At 39.3% G+C, this 19,048-nt stretch overlaps 1 protein-coding gene across 2 annotated transcripts in view; it reads left to right on the top strand.

Moving 5' to 3' along the window:
* The window catches only part of HSDL2 (hydroxysteroid dehydrogenase like 2), a 120,582-nt gene that overhangs the window by 47,858 nt on the left and 53,676 nt on the right, over positions 1-19,048 (top strand). For both annotated transcript variants that reach the window (XM_060300622.1, XM_060300620.2), the window contains 3 exons: positions 10,968-11,082; positions 17,029-17,132; positions 18,134-18,232. In XM_060300622.1, the coding sequence (XP_060156605.1) occupies positions 10,968-11,082; positions 17,029-17,132; positions 18,134-18,232 (318 nt within the window). The remainder of the gene's footprint in view (positions 1-10,967; positions 11,083-17,028; positions 17,133-18,133; positions 18,233-19,048) is intronic.

Genomic DNA, 19,048 nt, shown 5'->3' with positions numbered 1-19,048 from the left:
AACAGTGACAGCTTTACTTCTTCTTTTCTGATTTGGATTCCTTTTATTTCCTTTTCTTCTCTGATTTCTGTGGCTAAAACTTCCAAAACTATGTTGAATAAGAGTGGTGAGAGTGGGCAACCTTGTCTTGTTCCTGATCTTAGTGGAAATGCTTTCAGTTTTTCACCATTGAGGACAATGTTGGCTGTGGGTTTGTCATATATGGCCTTTATTATGTTGAGGAAAGTTCCCTCTATGCCTACCTTCTGCAGGGTTTTTATAATAAAAGGGTGCTGAATTTTGTCAAAAGCTTTCTCTGCATCTGTTGAGATGATCATATGGTTTTTCTCCTTAAATTTGTTAATATGGTGTATCACGTTGATTGATTTGCGTATATTCAAGAATCCTTGCATTCCTGGAATAAACCCCACTTGATCATGGTGTATGATCCTTTTAATGTGCTGTTGGATTCTGTTTGCTAGTATTTTGTTGAGGAGTTTTGCATCTATGTTCATCAGTGATACTGGCCTGTAGTTTGCTTTCTTTGTGGCATCCTTATCTGGTTTTGGTATCAGGGTGATGGTGGCCTCGTAGAATGAGTTTGGGAGTGTTCCTCCCTCTGCTATATTTTGGAAGAGTTTGAAGAGGATAGGTGTTAGCTCTTCTCTAAATGTTTGATAGAATTTACCTGTGAAGCCATCTGGTCCTGGGCTTTTGTTTGTTGGAAGATTTTTAATCCCAGTCTCAATTTCAGTGCCTGTGATTGGTCTGTTCATATTTTCTATTTCTTCCTGATTCAGTCTTGGCAGGTTTTGCATTTCTAAAAATTTGTCCATTTCTTCCAGGTTGTCCATTTTATTGGCATAGAGTTGCTTGTAGTAATCTCTCATGATCTTTTGTATTTCTGCAGTGTCAGTTCTTACTTCTCCTTTTTCATTTCTAATTCTATTGATTAGAGTCTTCTCCCTTTTTGTCTTGATGAGTCTGGCTAATGGTTTATCAATTTTGTTTATCCTCTCAAAGAACCAGCTTTAGTTTTATTGATCTGTGCTATCGTTTACTTCATTTCTTTTTCATTTATTTCTGATCTGATCTTTATGATTTCTTTCCTTCTGCTAACTTTGGGGTTTTTTTGTTCTTCTTTCTCTAATTGCTTTAGGTGCAAGTTTAGGTTGTTTATTCGAGATGTTTCCTGTTTCTTGAGGTAAGATTGTATTGCTATAAACTTCCCTCTGAGAACTGCTTTTGCTGCATCCCATAGGTTTTGGGTCATCGTGTCTCCATTGTCATTTGTTTCTAGGTATTTTTTGATTTCCTCTTTGATTTCTTCTGTGATCACTTCGTTATTAAGTAGTGTATTGTTTAGCCTCCATATCTTTGTATTTTTTACAGATCTTTTCCTGTAATTGATATCTAGTCTCATAGCATTGTGATGGGAAAAGATATTGATACAGTTTCAATTTTCTTAAATTTACCAAGGCTTGATTTGTGACCCAAGATATGATCTATCCTGGAGAATGTTCCATGAGCACTTGAGAAAAATGTGTATTCTGTTGTTTTTGAATGGAATGTCCTATAAATATCAATTAAGTCAATCTTGTTTTTGTATCATTTAAAGCTTGTGTTTCCTTATTTATTTTCATTTTGGATGATCTGTCCATTGGTGAAAGTGGGGTGTTAAAGTCCCCTACTATGAATATGTTACTGTTGATTTCCCCTTTTATGGCTGTTAGTATTTGCCTTCTGTATTGAGGTACTCCTATGTTGGGAGCATAAATATTTACAATTGTTAAATCTTCTTCTTGGATCAATCCCTTGATCATTATGTAGTGTCCTTCTTTGTCTCTTCTAATAGTCTTTATTTTAAAGTCTATTTTGTCTGATATGAGAATTGCTACTCCAGCTTTCTTTTGGTTTCCATTTGCATGGAATATCTTTTTCCATCCCCTTACTTTCAGTCTGTATGTGTCTCTAGGTCTGAAGTGGGTCTCTTGTAGACAGCATATATATGGGTCTTGTTTTTGTATCCATTCAGCCAATCTGTGTCTTTTGATGGGAGCATTTAATCCATTAACATTTAAGGTAATTATCGATATGTATGTTCCTATTCCCATTTTCTTAATTGGTTTGGATTTGTTATTGTAGGTCTTTTCCTTCTCTTGTGTTTCTTGCCTAGACAAGTTCCTTTAGCATTTGTTGTAAAGTTGGTTTGGTGGTGCTGAACTCTCTCAGCTTTTGCTTGTCTGTAAAGGTTTAATTTCTCCATCAAATCTGAACGAGAACCTTGCTGGGTAGAGTAATCTTGGTTGCAGGTTTTTCTCCTTCATCACTTTAAATATGTTCTGCCAGTCCCTTCTGGCTTGCAGAGTTTCTGCTGAAAGATCAGCTGTTAACCTTATGGGGATTCCTTTGTGTGTTATTTGTCGTTTTTCCCTTGCTGCTTTTAATATGTTTTCTTTGTATTTACTTTTTGACAGTTTGATTAATATGTCTCCTGGCGTGTTTCTCCTTGGATTTAACCTGTATGGGACTCTCTGTGCTTCCGGGACTTGATTAACTGTTTCCTTTCCCATATTAGGGAAGTTTTCAACTATAATCTCTTCAAATATTTTCTCAGTCCCTTTCTTTTTCTCTTCTTCTTCTGGAACCCATATAATTCAAATGTTGGTGCGTTTATTGTTGTCCCAGAGGTCTCTGAGACTGTCCTCAGTTCTTTTCATTCTTTTTCTTTATTCTGCTCTGCAGTAGTTATTTCCACTATTTTATCTTCCAGGTCACTTATCCGTTCTTCTGCCTCAGTTATTCTGCTATTGATCCCATCTAGAGTATTTTTAATTTCATTTATTGTGTTGTTCATGGTTGCTTGTTTCATCTTTAGTTCTTCTAGGTCCTTGTTAAATGTTTCTTGCATTTTGTCTATTCTATTTCCAAGATTTTGGATCATCTTTACTATCACTATTCTGAATTCTTTTTCAGGTAGACTGCCTATTTCCTCTTCATTTGTTAGGTCTGGTGGGTTTTTATCTTGCTCCTTCATCTGCTGTGTGTTTTTCTGTCTTCTCATTTTGCTTATCTTACTGTGTTTGGGGTCTCCTTTTTGCAGGCTGCATGTTCATAGTTCCCGTTGTTTTTGGTGTCTGTCCCAAGTGGCTATAGTTAGTTCAGTGGGTTGTGTAGGCTTCCTATTGGAGGGGACTAGTGCCTGTGTTCTGGTGGATGAGGCTGGATCTTGTCTTTCTGGTGGGCAGGTCCACGTCTGGTGGTGTGTTTTGGGGTGTCTGTGGACTTACTATGATTTTAGGCAGCCTCTCTGCTAATGGGTGGGGTTGTGTTCCTGTCTTGCTAGTTGTTTGGCATAGGGTATCCAGCACTGTAGCTTGCTGTTTGTTGAGTGAAGCTGGGTGCTGGTGTTGAGATGGAGATCTCTGGGAGTTTTTTGCCATTTGATATTATATGGAGATGGGAGGTGTCTTGTGGACCAGTGTCCTGAAGTTGGCTCTCCCACCTCAGAGGCACAGCACTGACTCCTGGCTGCAGCACCAAGAGCCTTTGATCCACACGGCTCAGAATAAAAGGGAGAAGAAGAAGAAAGAAAGAAAGAAAGAAAGAGAGAGAGAGAGAGGAAGGAAGAAGAAAGAAAGAGAATGGGAACAAGGAAGGAAGGAATAGAATAAAATAAAATAAAGTAACATAAAATAAAGTTATTAAAATAAAAAATAATTATTAAGAGAAAAAAAATTTTTTAAAGAAAAAAAAACCAAAACGGATGGATAGAACCCTAGGACAAATGGTGAAAGCAAAGCTGTACAGACAAAATCTCACACAGAAGCATACACATACACACTCACAAAGAGAGGAAAAGGGGAAAAATAAATCTTGCTCTCAACGTCCACCTCCTCAATTTGGGATGATTCGTTGTCTATTCATGTATTCCACAGATGCAGGGTATATCAAGTTGATTGTGGAGCTTTAATCCGATGCTTCTGAGGCTCTGGGAGAGATTTCCCTTTCTCTTCTTTGTTTGCACAGCTCCCGGGGCTCAGCTTTGGATTTGGCCCCGCCTCTGCGTGTAGGTCGCCGGAGGGCATCTGTTCTTTGCTCAGACAGGACGGGGTTAAAGGAGCAGGTGCTTTGGGGGCTCTGGCTAACTCAGTTTGGGGGGAGGGAGGGGTGCGAATGCGGGGCGAGCCTGCGGCGGCACAGGGCAGCGCGATGTTGCACCAGCCTGAGGCGCGCCGTGCATTCTCCCGGGGAAGTTGTCCCTGGATCCCGGGACCCTGGCAGTGGCGGGCTGCACAGGCTCCCCGGAAGGGAGGTGTGGATAGTGACCTGTGCTTGCACACAGGCTTCTTGGTGGCGGCAGCAAAAGCCTTAGCGTCTTATGTCCGTCTCTGGGGTCTGTGCTGTTAGCCGCGGCTCGCCTCCATCTCTGGAGCTCCTTTAAGCAGCGCTCTTAATCCCCTCTCCTCGCGCACCAGGAAACAAAGAGGGACGAAAAAGTCTCTTGCCTCTTCGGCAGGTCCAGACTTTTCCCGGACTCCCTCCCGGCTAGCCGTGGCGCACTAACCCCCTGCAGGCTGTGTTCACGCCGCCAACCCCAGTCCTCTCCTTGCGCTCCTACCGAAGCCCGAGCCTCAGCTCCCAGCCCCGCCCGCCCCGCCCGGAGAGCCGACAAGCCTCTCGGGCTGGTGAGTGCTGGTCGGCCCTGATCCTCTGTGCGGGAATCTCTCCACTTTGCCCTCCGCACCCCTGTTGCTGTGCTCTCCTCCGCGGCTCCGAAGCTTTCCCCCTCTGCCACCCGCAGTCTCCGCCCGCGAAGGGGCTTCCTAGTGTGTGGAAACTTTTCCTCCTTCACAGCTCCCTCCCACTGGTGCAGGTCCCGTCCCTATTCTTTTGTCTCTGTTTATTCTTTTTTCTTTTGCCCTACCCAGGTACGTGGGGAGTTTCTTGCCTTTTGGGAGGTCTGAGGTCTTCTGCCAGCATTCAGTAGGTGTTCTGTAGGAGTTGTTCCACGTGTGGATGTATTTCTGGTGTATCTGTGGGGAGGAAGGTGATCTCCGCGTCTTACTCTTCCACCATCTTCCCGATTCCCCTAAAAATCATTTTGGATAGTATAACAAATTTACCATCCAAAATAAAGTTAAGACCTTGACAATAACATACATCAAGCCAAGTGGTTCCCCAGATCCCATCCACTTGTCTCTCCCCAGTTTATGTAACCATCATTTGATGACTTTTTAATATTTATTTAATAAAGTGCAGATAACCTATTGGCATTCAAGATCTTTCACATTCTGGTGTTAACAGACTTGTTTTGGTTTCATCTTTCTTCTACACCCCTATGTAAACTCCCTACTTCAGCCAAAATTGTTTACATCCATTTCCTTACCTTTAATTTTTTTTGTCTCTCAGCTTTTGCTGTTCCTATTCCTGAGGCTCCTCCAGTGCCCACTCCTCCACCTCTGATCATTCCTGAAATGTTCCCTTCTTTGTCTTTTGAAATCCTACCTTTTTGTGCTTTAATCTCATCTCCTTCACGAAGCCAGTTTCCTGACTATGCCAACCAATCAGAAGTGTACATTTTTCTTTCTCTGAATTCCAAAAACATTCCTTTGATCCTCATCTTGTACGACTTTAGATCTTAGTATTTCTTTTTTGTCCCCAGTTGGTTCATAAGCTGCTAGAAGGCAAGTGTTGGGAGTTGAACTGAGACTTTGATGGCATTATAGCAAGGCACGTAGCCACGTCCAGATCCTGCCCTATTACCACTCTCTCCCTATAATATTCCAGAGACTGTATATACATACAAAGGATATTGCCCAATGGGAAACAAGGTTAATGCTTTATTGTTAGCAAGGCTCGTGCTTATAACTCCCAGTGTGGAGTGCTGTGTTATTCAGGACTGGAACACAAAGCTTTGGCTCAAATGGGGCCTCTTCTTTTAAATCCAAAATCTTACTCCTGATTGGCAGCCTTTCCCAAAGTAATGTGAATGCCCATGAGAGAAGAGGAGAGAGAATGCAAAATTACTGGGTATTTTTTTTTTTTTCTTACTGATCGGGCTGCAAATATGAAAGAGGAAGGAAGGATGCCACATTCATGTGCAGAACCTTTTATCTAAAATGACTTCACCTACTAGTGAAAGTGAGCAATTAGTGCCAATTAGGACTTAACCTAATTAGTTTAGCCATTCATTTTTAGGGAGGAATTAAGGGATAAGGTGGGTGAGGGTGGAAGACTGGAGCTTTTCCTTTCTCTGTATTCATCCAGTTTTAGTTCTTTCCATTGATCCATTGGGTTTTTCAACTGAGGGCAAGTTTATCCTTCTTGGAGAATGAAATCATCAGAATATTAGGGAGAGCTGCTACCAGCTTTGTCTGAACCCTTTCTCGATCTTTATTTCTGTCCTGTAGTTCTGTTAGAGAACATCAGCAGTTCAGCTGTTGTCTGGTATTGTCCCCAGAAACCTCTGAAATGAGTCAAGATGGACATTAGTTAAAGATGCTCAAGACCATACTATATAGGCCCCCAATTCACCCCCCCATTTATTATTTTTTTAATTTAATTATTTTAAACTTATAAAAAAAATTTTTATTTTTTGACTGTGTTGGGTGTTCGTTGCTGCACGCAGGCTTTCTCTAGTTGCGGCGAGCGGGGGCACTAATCTTTGTTGTGGTGCACGAGCTTCTCATTGCAGTGGCTTCTCTTGTTGCGGAGCACAGGCTCTAGGCACGTGGGCTTCAGTAGTTGCAGCACATGGACTCAGTAGTTGGCCCTACAGCATGCGGGATTCAGTAGTTATGGCTCACGGGCTCTAGAGCACAGGCTCGGTAGTTGTGGTGCACAAGCTTAGCTGCTTCACGGCATGTGGGGTCTTCCTGGGCCAGGGTTCGAACCCGTGTCCCCTGCATTGGCAGGCGGATTCTTAACCACTGTGCCAACAGGGAAGTCTCCCCTTTTATTTTCATTTGTATTTTTTAAATTTTATTTTTCTTAATTGAAGTATAGTTGATTTACAAAGTTGTGCCAATCTCTGCTGTCCAGCAAAGTGACTGAGTTATACACATGTATACATTCTTTTTTTAATATTCTTTTCCATTGTGGTTTATCACAGGATATTGACTATAGTTCCCTGTGCTATACAGTAAGACCTTGTTGTTTATCCGTCTTATATATAATAGTTTTCACCCACCTTTTAACTTCCCGTCTTGAATTCTAGCTGCATTGTCTAATCTGGTTCACCAGAAAGAGTTACACATTACGTACTAATGACATCATAGTCCAAAAATTTGTTCCTGAGTGTCAAAATGTGAAGCAGCTCCACTTTCCAGAGTTGGGATCCTCCAGAATAAACTGAGGTCTCACAAATTGATTTCTTCTCCTACTGTTGCCACAGAATTTAAAGAGCCACACTGAAATCTTTTTCTTGGAAGAATTAAGACCCAGAAATATCTCCTCTCCAATTTTCTAACTCTATTTTGTCCCAGCCAAGGAGGTTCACTCAGGTGCATGGATGGTCTGCATTTTTTTAGCCACTGTAGCTTAGATTGTCTTCCATTGAACCTGGTGTCATTCCTTCAGCATCTTCAATGTTGGATTAATTCAACTTTGTCTATCACGTGACGTCCTTTTCCAGGAGTAGACAGAGAAAATGGTAAGGACAAAAGCAAATCTTGGTTTTTGTTTCTTTAGAAGTCAGTGGATCCATATTATTGATTTGGGCTTCATGTCCTAGAACTTAGCTCAGTTGCTAGAAATCTTCAATTAAGAAGGTATGCTTTTCATATCTTTGGGGAAAAAAAATCTCCCAATGTATTTTGCTACCTGTTGTTGAGATGGGCATCTGAAACACTTCTTTTTTTAAAAAATTAATTAATTTTATTTTTGTCTGCGTTGGGTCTTAGCTGTGTGTGGGCTTTCTTTATTTGCAGCGAGCAGGGCCTACTCTTTGTTGTAGTGCCTGGGCTTCTCATTGCCGTGGTTTCTCTTGTTGTGGAGCAACGGCTCTAGGCACGCGGGCTTTAGTAGTTGTGGCATGCGGTCTCAGTACCCGTGGCTCGCGGGCTCTAGAGTGCAGGCTCAGTAGTTGTGGCGCATGGGCTTAGTTGCTCCACAGCATGTGGGATCTTCCTGGACCAGGGTTCAAACCCGTGTCCCCTGCCTTGGCAGGCGGATTCTTAACCACTGCGCCACCAGGGAAGCCCTGAATCCTTTCTATCTTCTTGCTAAATTTACAAATTGGTGGTGGAGTTACCTTTATTTTGGAATCTATCCTAACATTTCCTTCCCTCCTCCTTAGGATCCACTTTGATGTATTTAAAGTGTTTTGCTTTCCATTTGCCCATTAACTTCTGCTTTTCTGGCATAACAATGCAGAATCTTAATTTTTAATTCTTCAGTGAGCTCTGTTCAGCATCTCAGCTTCTGCTGTCTCCTAATCGGGATGGCTGCCACATTTATGAGATGATTCATAGCCTGCTCTTTTTTTCCTCTGTGTTTTTTTTCCACAGATCTCCCAAGTCTTTATATTTTGCTCGTTTGGTTTTAGTTCCATACTGTGGTTGCTACTGATATGGTCTGGTTTGGAGTTTTGTAGGCCTTTGAAATCTGCCTTTTAGGGAACACTCTACCTTTGCCCTGATATTTCTCTCTGCTGGGGAATTATCCCTAACAAAGTCCTGCACAGTAGATGGTGCTTTCTGACCTGTGCCCTGGGGGGCCTCTGCCACATGGTACTCCCTATCACCTTGCCTTCCCTCATCTTCAGAGTGTTTCAGGCCTTGAGTAAATTATGCTATTTCATAAACCACAGATGTAATCTTTCCTGCCACCTTTTTCTTCTGCAGCAGGCATACATATATGCCTTTTCTTTATCATTTCCCACCATCGTTCCCTGATCCATTTTAATTTGGCCCATCTGAGTTCAGAAATTTTAAGATATCTCTTAATTGGACCCAGTTTTTTTTCTCTTTATCACTGGCAAGTCAAATAGAGTTTTCCCAGTCAGTATATCTTCATTACTCATCTACTTTCTTTTGCTTTTGGGCCCAGATGTTTGCTCTGCTAACATAGCTGTCACTTATTATCACATAGTGGGAGATGAAGTCAATAAAGGTTGGATTTGTCCAAGGAATCCATTGATTGGATCAACCCTCATTAGCTTCATCGCCTTAATTAGGGTAATTCTACACAGGTGGTTTGCACACCCATCAGTCCAGCATCTCACCCAGACCCACACTCAATTTGCTTTGCTCCCACCTGGCTTTTTCTTTAGTGAATATTGTCTTCCTTGTCTCTTAGGCCATAGCAGCATGCCTTATACAGAGTAGCCTCTCAGTGATTATGTCTTAGTGATGAGATTGAGCAATATCTAGTTTTGTGAATTGAGAAGCATGTCGTGGATTTAAAAATTCCTCTCACTGGTCTTTGCCACTTATGAAGGCAAACCATCATCATTTTGTTTATTCTGGAAAGCTTGTAGTCACAGGACGTGAAACTTGTCCAATATATACAGGTGATTTACTTGAGTTTGAGTTTTGTTATAACGAAGATACAAAATGTAATATAGTTGAATCCAAAGTTATTCTAAGGACACGTTTTAAGAAAACATTAGTAGTGCTAACTCTGTGCTAAAGAATATGGAAATTGTGGAATGAGGAATGAGGACGTGATCAAAATTTTATAATGTTACTATAAATGAAGAAAGGGAGCTTATGACTAATATGTTGTAAGTATAATAACCTTATTTAAACCATTTCCCACATATTGTGAGAGAGGGACAAAGCAAAGTTAAGATAATAAAAGATGTTTAAGGCAACAGTCTAACCCCAGCAGTAGAAATTGTCATATATCTATTTGATAGAATATTAAATGCTCTTTAGAAAGAATGGATGCAGCTAGAGATGATCATACTAAGTGAAATAAGTCAGAAAGAGACAAATACCATATGATATTACTTATATGTGGAGTCTAAAATATGACACAAATGAACTTATCTACGAAACAGAAACAGACTCACAGACATAGAGAACAGACCTGTGGTTGCCAAGGGGGAGGGGGATGGGGGAGGGATAGATGGGGAGTTTGGGATTAGTAGATGCAAGCTATTACATATATTGAATAGAATGCATAAACAACAAGGTCCAACTGTATCGCACAGGGAACTATATTCAGTATCCTGAAATAAACTATAATGGAAAAGAATATAAAAAAGAATGTATATATATCTATAACTGAGTCACTTTGCTGTACAGCAGAAATTAACACAACATTGTAAATCAGCTGTACTTCAATTTAAAGGAAAAGAATTATGAAGGCCATGTAGAAATGCAGAAATGTGTTTGAGATGCTTTTGTATTTTACCATTTTCATTTAACATTGTTTAAGCTTGTAACCGTAAATGTTACATATGGATAAGGACTGGATAGAATATGCAGAAATAATCATTATTCTAAATTTATTTTGTGTATAAGTTACCAAAACAAACCTGATCTATTTTCATGATTTGCCTGGAATTTAAACTCTAGGTCATTTCTCTTTTCCCAGTTCCCAAGACCAGAAAGGAGCTCTTCCATTTAAGTAAGGGCCTTTGAGACGAGGGAGACCGGTGTGCTTGGAAGGGAGACAGGCCTTGGAAAGATGATGGGGGGGGGGTGGGAAACTTTAAGGAAATTGACCTAAGGTTCTTGGATACAAGGAGGCAAGACCAGGAAGAGAACAGATAAGGACGGGAGCTACAAACCACTAAGGACTAAGCTTCCTTGCAGTTTCCTGTGGAGCCCTGATTATGGTCTCCATGTGCCAGTGAAAATCATCTGGGTGCTGTTTTGACATACCTACTGAGTCTTGCATTGGTGTATTCGTCAGTCATATTATCTAAAAGAAGTATTTGTGAACTCGGGCTTCAACTATATAGAGTGAATGTTTTTTATTTTTTTTTGTTATAAAGTCTAAATTACATTACTAAGAAGATGATTATTTGAATACAGGAATTGATATTCTGGTGAATAATGCCAGTGCTATTAGCTTGACCAACACATTGGAAACACCTACAAAGAAAGTGGATTTGATGATGAACATCAACACCAGAGGCACCTATCTTACGTAAGTTAAAGACCTGTGGGAGAGAGTGTTGCAGTGTTTTGTCAGAGAACTAGTTGTAAACAGATTTGAATAGGTTAGGAATACAGTTTAAAATCTAGTCAACCCTTATAAAGGCCTAAAAGTGCTCCAAGTCAGTAGGTAGTATTTTAAATAGTTTTATTCAGAGTGCCTTTTCTCTGTGATTCTAATAAAGACTAAAGTATAGCTCAAACATTTTCAAACATTTGCATGAGTAAATACATATATATATGCATACCAAGTCTTCTGGCAAACCTGCAGTAGTCTCTTCCTCTGAAAAACACTGGAGTTTTAGTTATGTAAATAACAAGAAGCTCATTATGAATCCCATTTTAATGTAATTGAAAAAGGCTAATGCTATCTTAGGCAGTGTCAGGGAAAATATCAAATATAGAATGAGAGCAAATGTAGTCCTGTTGTGTTCTGGATTGGTCAGACCTAGTCCACTCTTGTTTGTTTGTCCATTTGTTTATCTGTTTTTTTACCTTCGGGTTCTACCATTTTTCATGTGGATATAAGGGCAGATCAGCACAGAACTTTCTTATCTGCCTTATATGTACTTGTGTGTATCTGCCTTATACGTTTGCATAGAACAGGTGGTTAGGAACTTGGGCTTTGGAGGCAGACTCCTTTGAGGATTCAAATTTCACCCCCACCCTTCATGACTCACTATCTACATGAGCTTGTACAAGTAACTTAAGCTCTTGCAGAGTCTGTTTTCTCATTTGTAAAATGGGGATAATAGAGAAGTATGTCATAAGATTGGTAATAAGGGTTAAATATAAAATTTGTCTTTAATTTTGAACTTTGCCCTTGGATATGTGTTTTTGGATCAGCAAAACTTGGCTCTGACAGTGTTAAACATTTTGTTTTTATTAGTTACCTATATTCATAATTTCATTAGCTGCCTACATGAAAAAAATCAGGAGATTTACACAAAAATCCCGATTTCTGGCTTTCTTGAAACATTGGCCACATAGAGACAGCGTTCCCACGTGGCAACAGTTAGCTACCATAGCCCAGTGGCAGAGTATCAACTGCGTTATCAGATGGGGACTGGGCACCATTGTCTCTGGATGCTGAAGGCAGGCTAAAAAGTTGCCACTTATCATTGTGCTTGCACTTTTCCTTCTTCTATTAAAGGAGAAAGTAAAATATTTCTCATACCCATGTCTCTATCTGAAGTGGGAAAATGAGACATATGCCAAGAGGGCCATATGTGCAAGTAAAATGGTTGAGAGCTTGCTTCTTTGTAGATGTGGGGCATATTTCTATAAATTCAGGGTGTAACCTATATTCCTCCTGAATGGGAACCATAGAGAATCAAACCATAGTAAGATCTGTGGCAAGCATATTGAAAAGATTATGGTGAAAAACTTAATGAACTAGAAAGAGGACTAACATTTCAATAGGTTTGTGTTTACTTTCAAATAAAATAAGCAATGCTGCTGTGTGATGCAGTTATGTGTTACAAGAAGAAATTATCTGGGCATCAAAATATTTTACAGCTGGTAACTTTGTGAAAGAATTTTGATTGAATGTAAACACTCATTTAAATAAGTGTTTAAAAATATAAACCTAACCAGGAATACTATTCCTGCTGAATTAAGGGTTAGAAGGGCATGATGCATGAAAAACTTAAATCATTTGTGGCCGTTTCTATTATAGATGACGAAGCCACAGGAATAAATATTCCACCCACCCAGTTATATTTATTTATGGTGTCAGGATAATTTTGATGTGATTAAAGTTTTTTAGACTGGATACTCATGACATGAACATCAGGAAATGACTTGAGGATTGAGAAATGTTTTAGAAAATGTAATGTGGGTTTATCAAAAGTGGTAATCAGGACTTCCCTGGGGGCGCAGTGGTTAAGAATCTGCCTGCCAATGCAGGGGACACAGGTTCGAGCCCTGGTCCAGGAAGATCCCACATGCCGTGGAGCAACTAAGCCTGTGTGCCACAACTACTGAGCCTGTGCTCTAGAGCCCATGAGCCACAACTACTGAGACCGCGTGCCACAGCTACTGCAGCCCGTGTGCCTAGAACCTGTACTCCACAACAAAAAGAAGCCACTGCAATGAGAAGCCCGCACACCACAACAAAGAGTAACCCGTGCTCGCCGCAACTAGAGAATGCCTGTGCACAGCAATGAAGACCCAATGCAGCCAAAAAATTAATTAATTAATTAAAAAAATCCACCTACTAGTGCAGGGGACACGGGTTCGATCCCTGGTCCTGGAAGATCCCACATGCTGCGGAGCAACTAAGCCTGTGCACCACAACTACTGAGCCTGCGCTCTAGAGCCTGCGAGCCACAGCTTCTGAGCCCATGCACTACAACTCTGATGCCTATGTGCCTAGAGCCCATGCTCCGCAGCAAGAGAAGCCACCACAATGGAAAGCCTGCACACCTCAACGAAGAGTAGCCCCGCTGGCTGCAACTAGAGAAAGCCCGCGCGTAGCAACAAAGACCCAATGCAGCCCAAAGTAAATAAAAAAAAAAAGTGGTATAGACAGTGTGGCTGTGATGGTCAAGGTTAACTTTAAACTTATACAAGTCTAAACTAATGTAGAAGTGTTTCACAGAGGTGTAGAAATTAAGTTTGTTCATTGTATTGTTCACTAGGAATAGCTCTTGCTAAAAAGTTGAAAACGGGCCGTTATGAATTCTAAGCATTAAATAGACTTCCGTGGTTTGAAATACAGACTATTCAGTGCTTTACTCATGTTGAATACAAAGTGACTGTCAGTTCTGTGACAAGGTTGTGTGGTTGTGGTGTACTGTTGTAGAGATTTTGTTTTTGATTAGAAAGAAATCAATTCTTTTTTTGCCACCCAAGAGAAAATTCCTAACTCAGTTCCCAAGCAAAGATTGGGTCAAAGACTTGGCTTTATTAGCTGACATTATGACTTACGGAAACACAAGTATATGATTCTCATTGCTCATTCCTTGTGAAATTATGTCTTTGGAAAACCCATTTGTCAAGGATAATTTGTCCCCTTTCCTATAACAAGATCATTTTCCAAAAATGAAAGTGATGGCCTAAACTACACTCCTGTTTATAGATTTGTTCAGTTCAAAACAAAACCAAAAAATCCGATATAGGAAAATGAACTAACTTTAAAATTACCTTTATGAATGAAAACTATTTGTGCAGTTGAAGAACTACAAATGGAATACATAAGCTGTAGGGCACTAAGGTACTAAAAACTAAATATGAGTACGTTGGAATAATAGATCTACAAATATCTCAGGAATAGATACCCTGAAATAAAACCCTTTTTTATTTTTTTTATTTTTATTTTTTCGGTACGCGGGCCTCCCACTGTTGTGGCCTCTCCCGTTGCGGAGCACAGGCTCCGGACGCACAGGCTCAGTGGGCATGGCTCACGGGCCCAGCCGCTCCGCGGCATGTGGGATCCTCCCGGACCAGGGCACAAACCCGTGTCCCCTGCATCGGCAGGCGGACTCTCAACCACTGCACCACCATGGAAGCCCTAAAACCCTTTTTAAAAGCAAAGATTCTATTCACTGTTGAAAGTTCCTATATTTATTAACAGCTATTTTTAAAAATAAAATTTATTTATTTATTTATTTTGGCTGCATTGGGTCTTCGTTGCTACGCATGCGCTTACTCTAGTTGCGGTGAGCGGGGGCTACTCTTTGTTGCCATGCACGGGCTTTTCATTGCAGTGGCTTCTCTTGTTGTGGAGCACAGGCTCTAGGCGTACGGGCTTCAGTAGTTGCGACACGTGAGCTCAGTAGTTGTGGCACAGGGGCTTAGTTGCTCTGTGGTATGTGGGATCTTCCTGGACCAGGGCTTGAACCCGTGTCCCCTGCATTGGCAGGTGGATTCTTAACCACTGTGCCACCAGGGAAGTCCCTATTAACAGCTAATTTTAAATAAAATTGTTCCCAGTTAAAGGCATTTTACAATGCCAATTGAAAGACCTGACATTGACCTTTGAACCAAAAAAAGGGTGTCAGGTTTTTGGCCCTCTATGAAAGGCATACATTATAAAAGAGAAATTCATAATGAGACATTTCCATTTAAATTTTTGTTTTGTTTTTTATTTAGTGACACTCATTTCATTCACAGAAGATAAGTACAGATTGTTTTCTCAGGGAAGCCTGAGAAGCATCCTCAGGGAGAGAGTAGGGGAAGGCCCAAAGAACTGACCTATTTGGAGATTTCAGCAAGGATCTGGAGCTGCTTCCTGATCCCTGGTGCCCAGGGCCCTGTGGCCTGTGTCTTGTGTTCTAGTGGTTTAAAGAAACAGGGTTGGAAGACAGGAGGTAGAATGCAGATCCTGATTTGTATTTCTAAGTTTTAATTAAATATATAATCTCCAGTATTATATGTGTTTGTATCATGTTAAATGCTTATAGAAATTCAGTAATAAGGCTCAATTGTATTTCTGAACCGTTGCTCTTTCTTATACCCAGCTCACTTTATTCATTTACTCAAATGCCCTATAGGCCTTGGAGCTTACAACCCTGATTAAGTAAAATAATTCATGTGAAGGTAATAACTAATAAGTGCAATGCCTAGCATACAGTAAGTTTCTAGTAAACTTAGCTCTTTTATTAAGCTCAAGGTATTAGTATCTAAGCGTGGTGCTAAGAATTTTCAATATAATGTGTAAGATAGGGCATGTTGCCGTGGAAAACGTACCTGATTAGGGTTAGTAACCCTGAGGGTTAGGCAAGCAAAGTGCAGGTGGAAAGGTTTTGTCTAATATATTAGAGAAGCTCATGTTTGTAATGTAAATGAAATGAACTCCTTCCCTTGAGTGTGAAATATGGTCTCATTGCTTGGAATAGGTTGTTTCCTGTTGATGCTTTGACGTGCAGCTTCACTGTTGTAATGACAAACAGCTGTAATATTGTTTGCCCTTCTCTACCTCACCCCGATAAGAGTGAAGCACCTTTGTAATAGAAAAACAATATGTACAAAAACCCTTTAGTGATATTGATTGTATTTGGTTTATAAACTTAAAAAGACATTGTAGATGGTAACAAGAATGTTGTACATTGGTAATAAAGGAACAGACTTAAGAAGAATGGACTAGTTTCAAGTCCTAGAAGTTATTGAATGTGAAATAAAACTAAAAACTAAAATTATTAAGCTACAATATGTTATTAAGCTATATACTATAGCTTAATAATTAAACATTTCCAAATATTGGACCTGTGTCTTTTGTAAAATAAATTATCTACCTTTTTGAAAGGGTTTAAAAAACAAACAACTAAATATTGCCTGCAAAGGAACATTGCATTGCATATTGGTACAAATTAAATTTGGTTATGTATTGGGAGTTCATGTATTAAATTACAGTTCCAGTGTGGTAGGAATACTATACCTACTAAGATGAAAAAGAATCAGAATATGTAATACTAATAATAGCAGTTGTTTATTTCATGTTTAATATATGCACTGTTCTAAGTATCTCATATGTATCATCTCATTTTAATCCCTTGGTCAATCCTAGATAGTAGCAGGTATTACCAACATTTACAAGTGAGAAAACTAAGAATTAGAATACTATATATTTTGCCCCAGATTACACAATGAAGGGCAGAAGGAGGATTTGAACCTAGGTCTGTCTGACTTGGAAGGATGTGGTTGAAGATAATCTAAGTTGGATTTAAGGCTAGTGTGCCACGGAATTGATTATTTTCATCAAGCAGATCATATTGTCAGGCCTTTATGCATAGCTTCAAAGGATGAATATTAGTTGCTTTTCCTATCTGCATTCCAGGTAAGTGGGGGAACAACAACAAAGAAAACCAACAGAAGTACCCTGCCGGTTATTGAACAAGTTCAGTTGCTCTGTAGAAGTAGTTTAAAATATAACTTAAGAAAGTAATGAAGCTGTTAGAAAGCTAGTAACTTGACTTGTGTTTTCTTTTGCTTTCAGATCTAAAGCATGCATTCCTTATTTGAAAAAGAGTAAAATTGCTCATATCCTCAATCTCAGCCCACCGCTGAACCTAAATCCACTGTGGTTCAAACAGCACTGTGGTAGGTGGTAGGATGAGGGGATGGCTTGTTTAGTCAGTTGGTTTTGTATTAAACCAGTATATCTATGATGTAATCACAATTTGTACATAGCGTTCAACATTAAATTTTCTATGCAGAAATTGATAGCATTTTGTAAGTAGATTCTTAATCTTTTATCTTTAATTTAAAAAATTGAGGTATAATTTACATTAAATAAAATGCACAGATGTTAGTGGTTCAGTCTGATGAGTTTTGACAAACGTATACACCTGTATAACCAATAATCAAATGGAGATATGGATATCCCTGTCCTAGAAAGCTCTCTCAAGTCCCAGTGGGTGTGTTTTATTGTATGTAACTTATTCTTCAGTAAAGTTGGTGAAAATGATCCATGGAATACTTTACCTTTCACAGAAAACTAGTGATTTAAGGTGAGTATGCTAAATAACAAGATTTATGTATAGGTGCCTCCTTTGAAATAGTTGTGTCAGATACTTATCCTTATTTCAACATAATTCAGTAAAATTTGGAAAGGAAGGCAGTTGAAGTAGGAACCCATAGAACAAAACCAAAAGGAGTTTTGTTTTAATAGACTAGGTTAAATGAATTTGCAACCTTTTGTTTATGTTTTACTAGTAGTAGTTTTCCTTTAAATGGTCACTTTCATTTTTTTAAAAAAGAAAAGGAAAAAAACCAGATTAAGAAACAATAATGTAACTTACTCCCATAATATTAAGAGAAGTGAAAGTTTATTACTGTCTTTTTTCTTTGAATCTAATATTAGGATGGAAGTATGTAAAAGTGGTTCATCCCTGATATATATAAAAACCATTTCCATAAAACTACAGTTACTTCTTTAAAAACTGTTCTTTTAAAAATAGTAAATTAAAATTATGTTTTGTATTATTATTAAATAATTCTGAAAAAATATATCGAGGAAGGAATAGTAATAGAAAGAAATTGGTTATTTAAATTCACAGATTAATTTCTTTCTTAATTAAATTCTTGGTGGTTTCTTTCAGCTTACACCATTGCTAAGTATGGTATGTCTATGTGTGTGCTTGGAATGGCAGAAGAATTTAAAGGTGAAATTGCAGTCAATGCATTGTGGCCTAAAACAGGTATGTACTTACAAAAAATCCATTTATTGGATTCTCATTTATTGTCTTTGACCCTCTTTCCTGGGTGGGGTGGGGTGCGAGTGAGTAGACTGTCAAAGGTAACCTCAGTCTGTCTGTTGGGAAAAAAATTCAACTTTTTATTGTGCATAAAAGGCCCTTTTCAGTCATCTTCTAGCTTTGACTTGATCTGCATGACTACTTGATTGCTGTACTAGAAACACTGAACCCAGGAACACTTGAAGAGTCTCATTAAAGCCAACAGGAAGCCATCTGCGTTTCCCTAACCTTTTTTCCATCACTATCTTTCGTACCTCAGAAAATTCTATAGATTCTCATACTTTTGTTTTCTCCTCACACATCCTAGCAAATGCTTCTTTACTTTCTGGTATTCTTACTACTTTGTCTTTTTTCTTTATGAAAAACCAACTTTTCTGTACTTTCACATGAGTTCTGAGTTCACAGAGTGCCTAGATCCCCTTTAGGTGACAGAATAACCTGCATATGGCTGGGTATGCAGCTTTAGAGTTAAGTGTATGATGGAAGCTGATGGGTGCAGGCTAGGGAATATGTTGTATAAACATGAGGGAAAGTCAGTAAAAATGACAGAAAGGGAAAGCTTGTCCTTGTGGGTTCTTATTCTCCACTTATATATCAAAACAGCTTAAAGGAAGTAAAAGAAAAGACAAACTATATCTATTATATGTTTTTTCATATATTTAATAGATAATGCCTGTGAAAAACCTTAACTACTTTCCTCTTAAATCTAAATGACAATCCTACCCCACAAAAGTATGATAAAGGGAAAATGTAGTGGGA

The sequence above is a fragment of the Globicephala melas genome, chromosome 6 (assembly GCF_963455315.2).
Source record: "Globicephala melas chromosome 6, mGloMel1.2, whole genome shotgun sequence".
Lineage (NCBI taxonomy): Eukaryota > Metazoa > Chordata > Mammalia > Artiodactyla > Delphinidae > Globicephala > Globicephala melas.
This window is presented reverse-complemented; position numbering and strand designations above follow the sequence as displayed.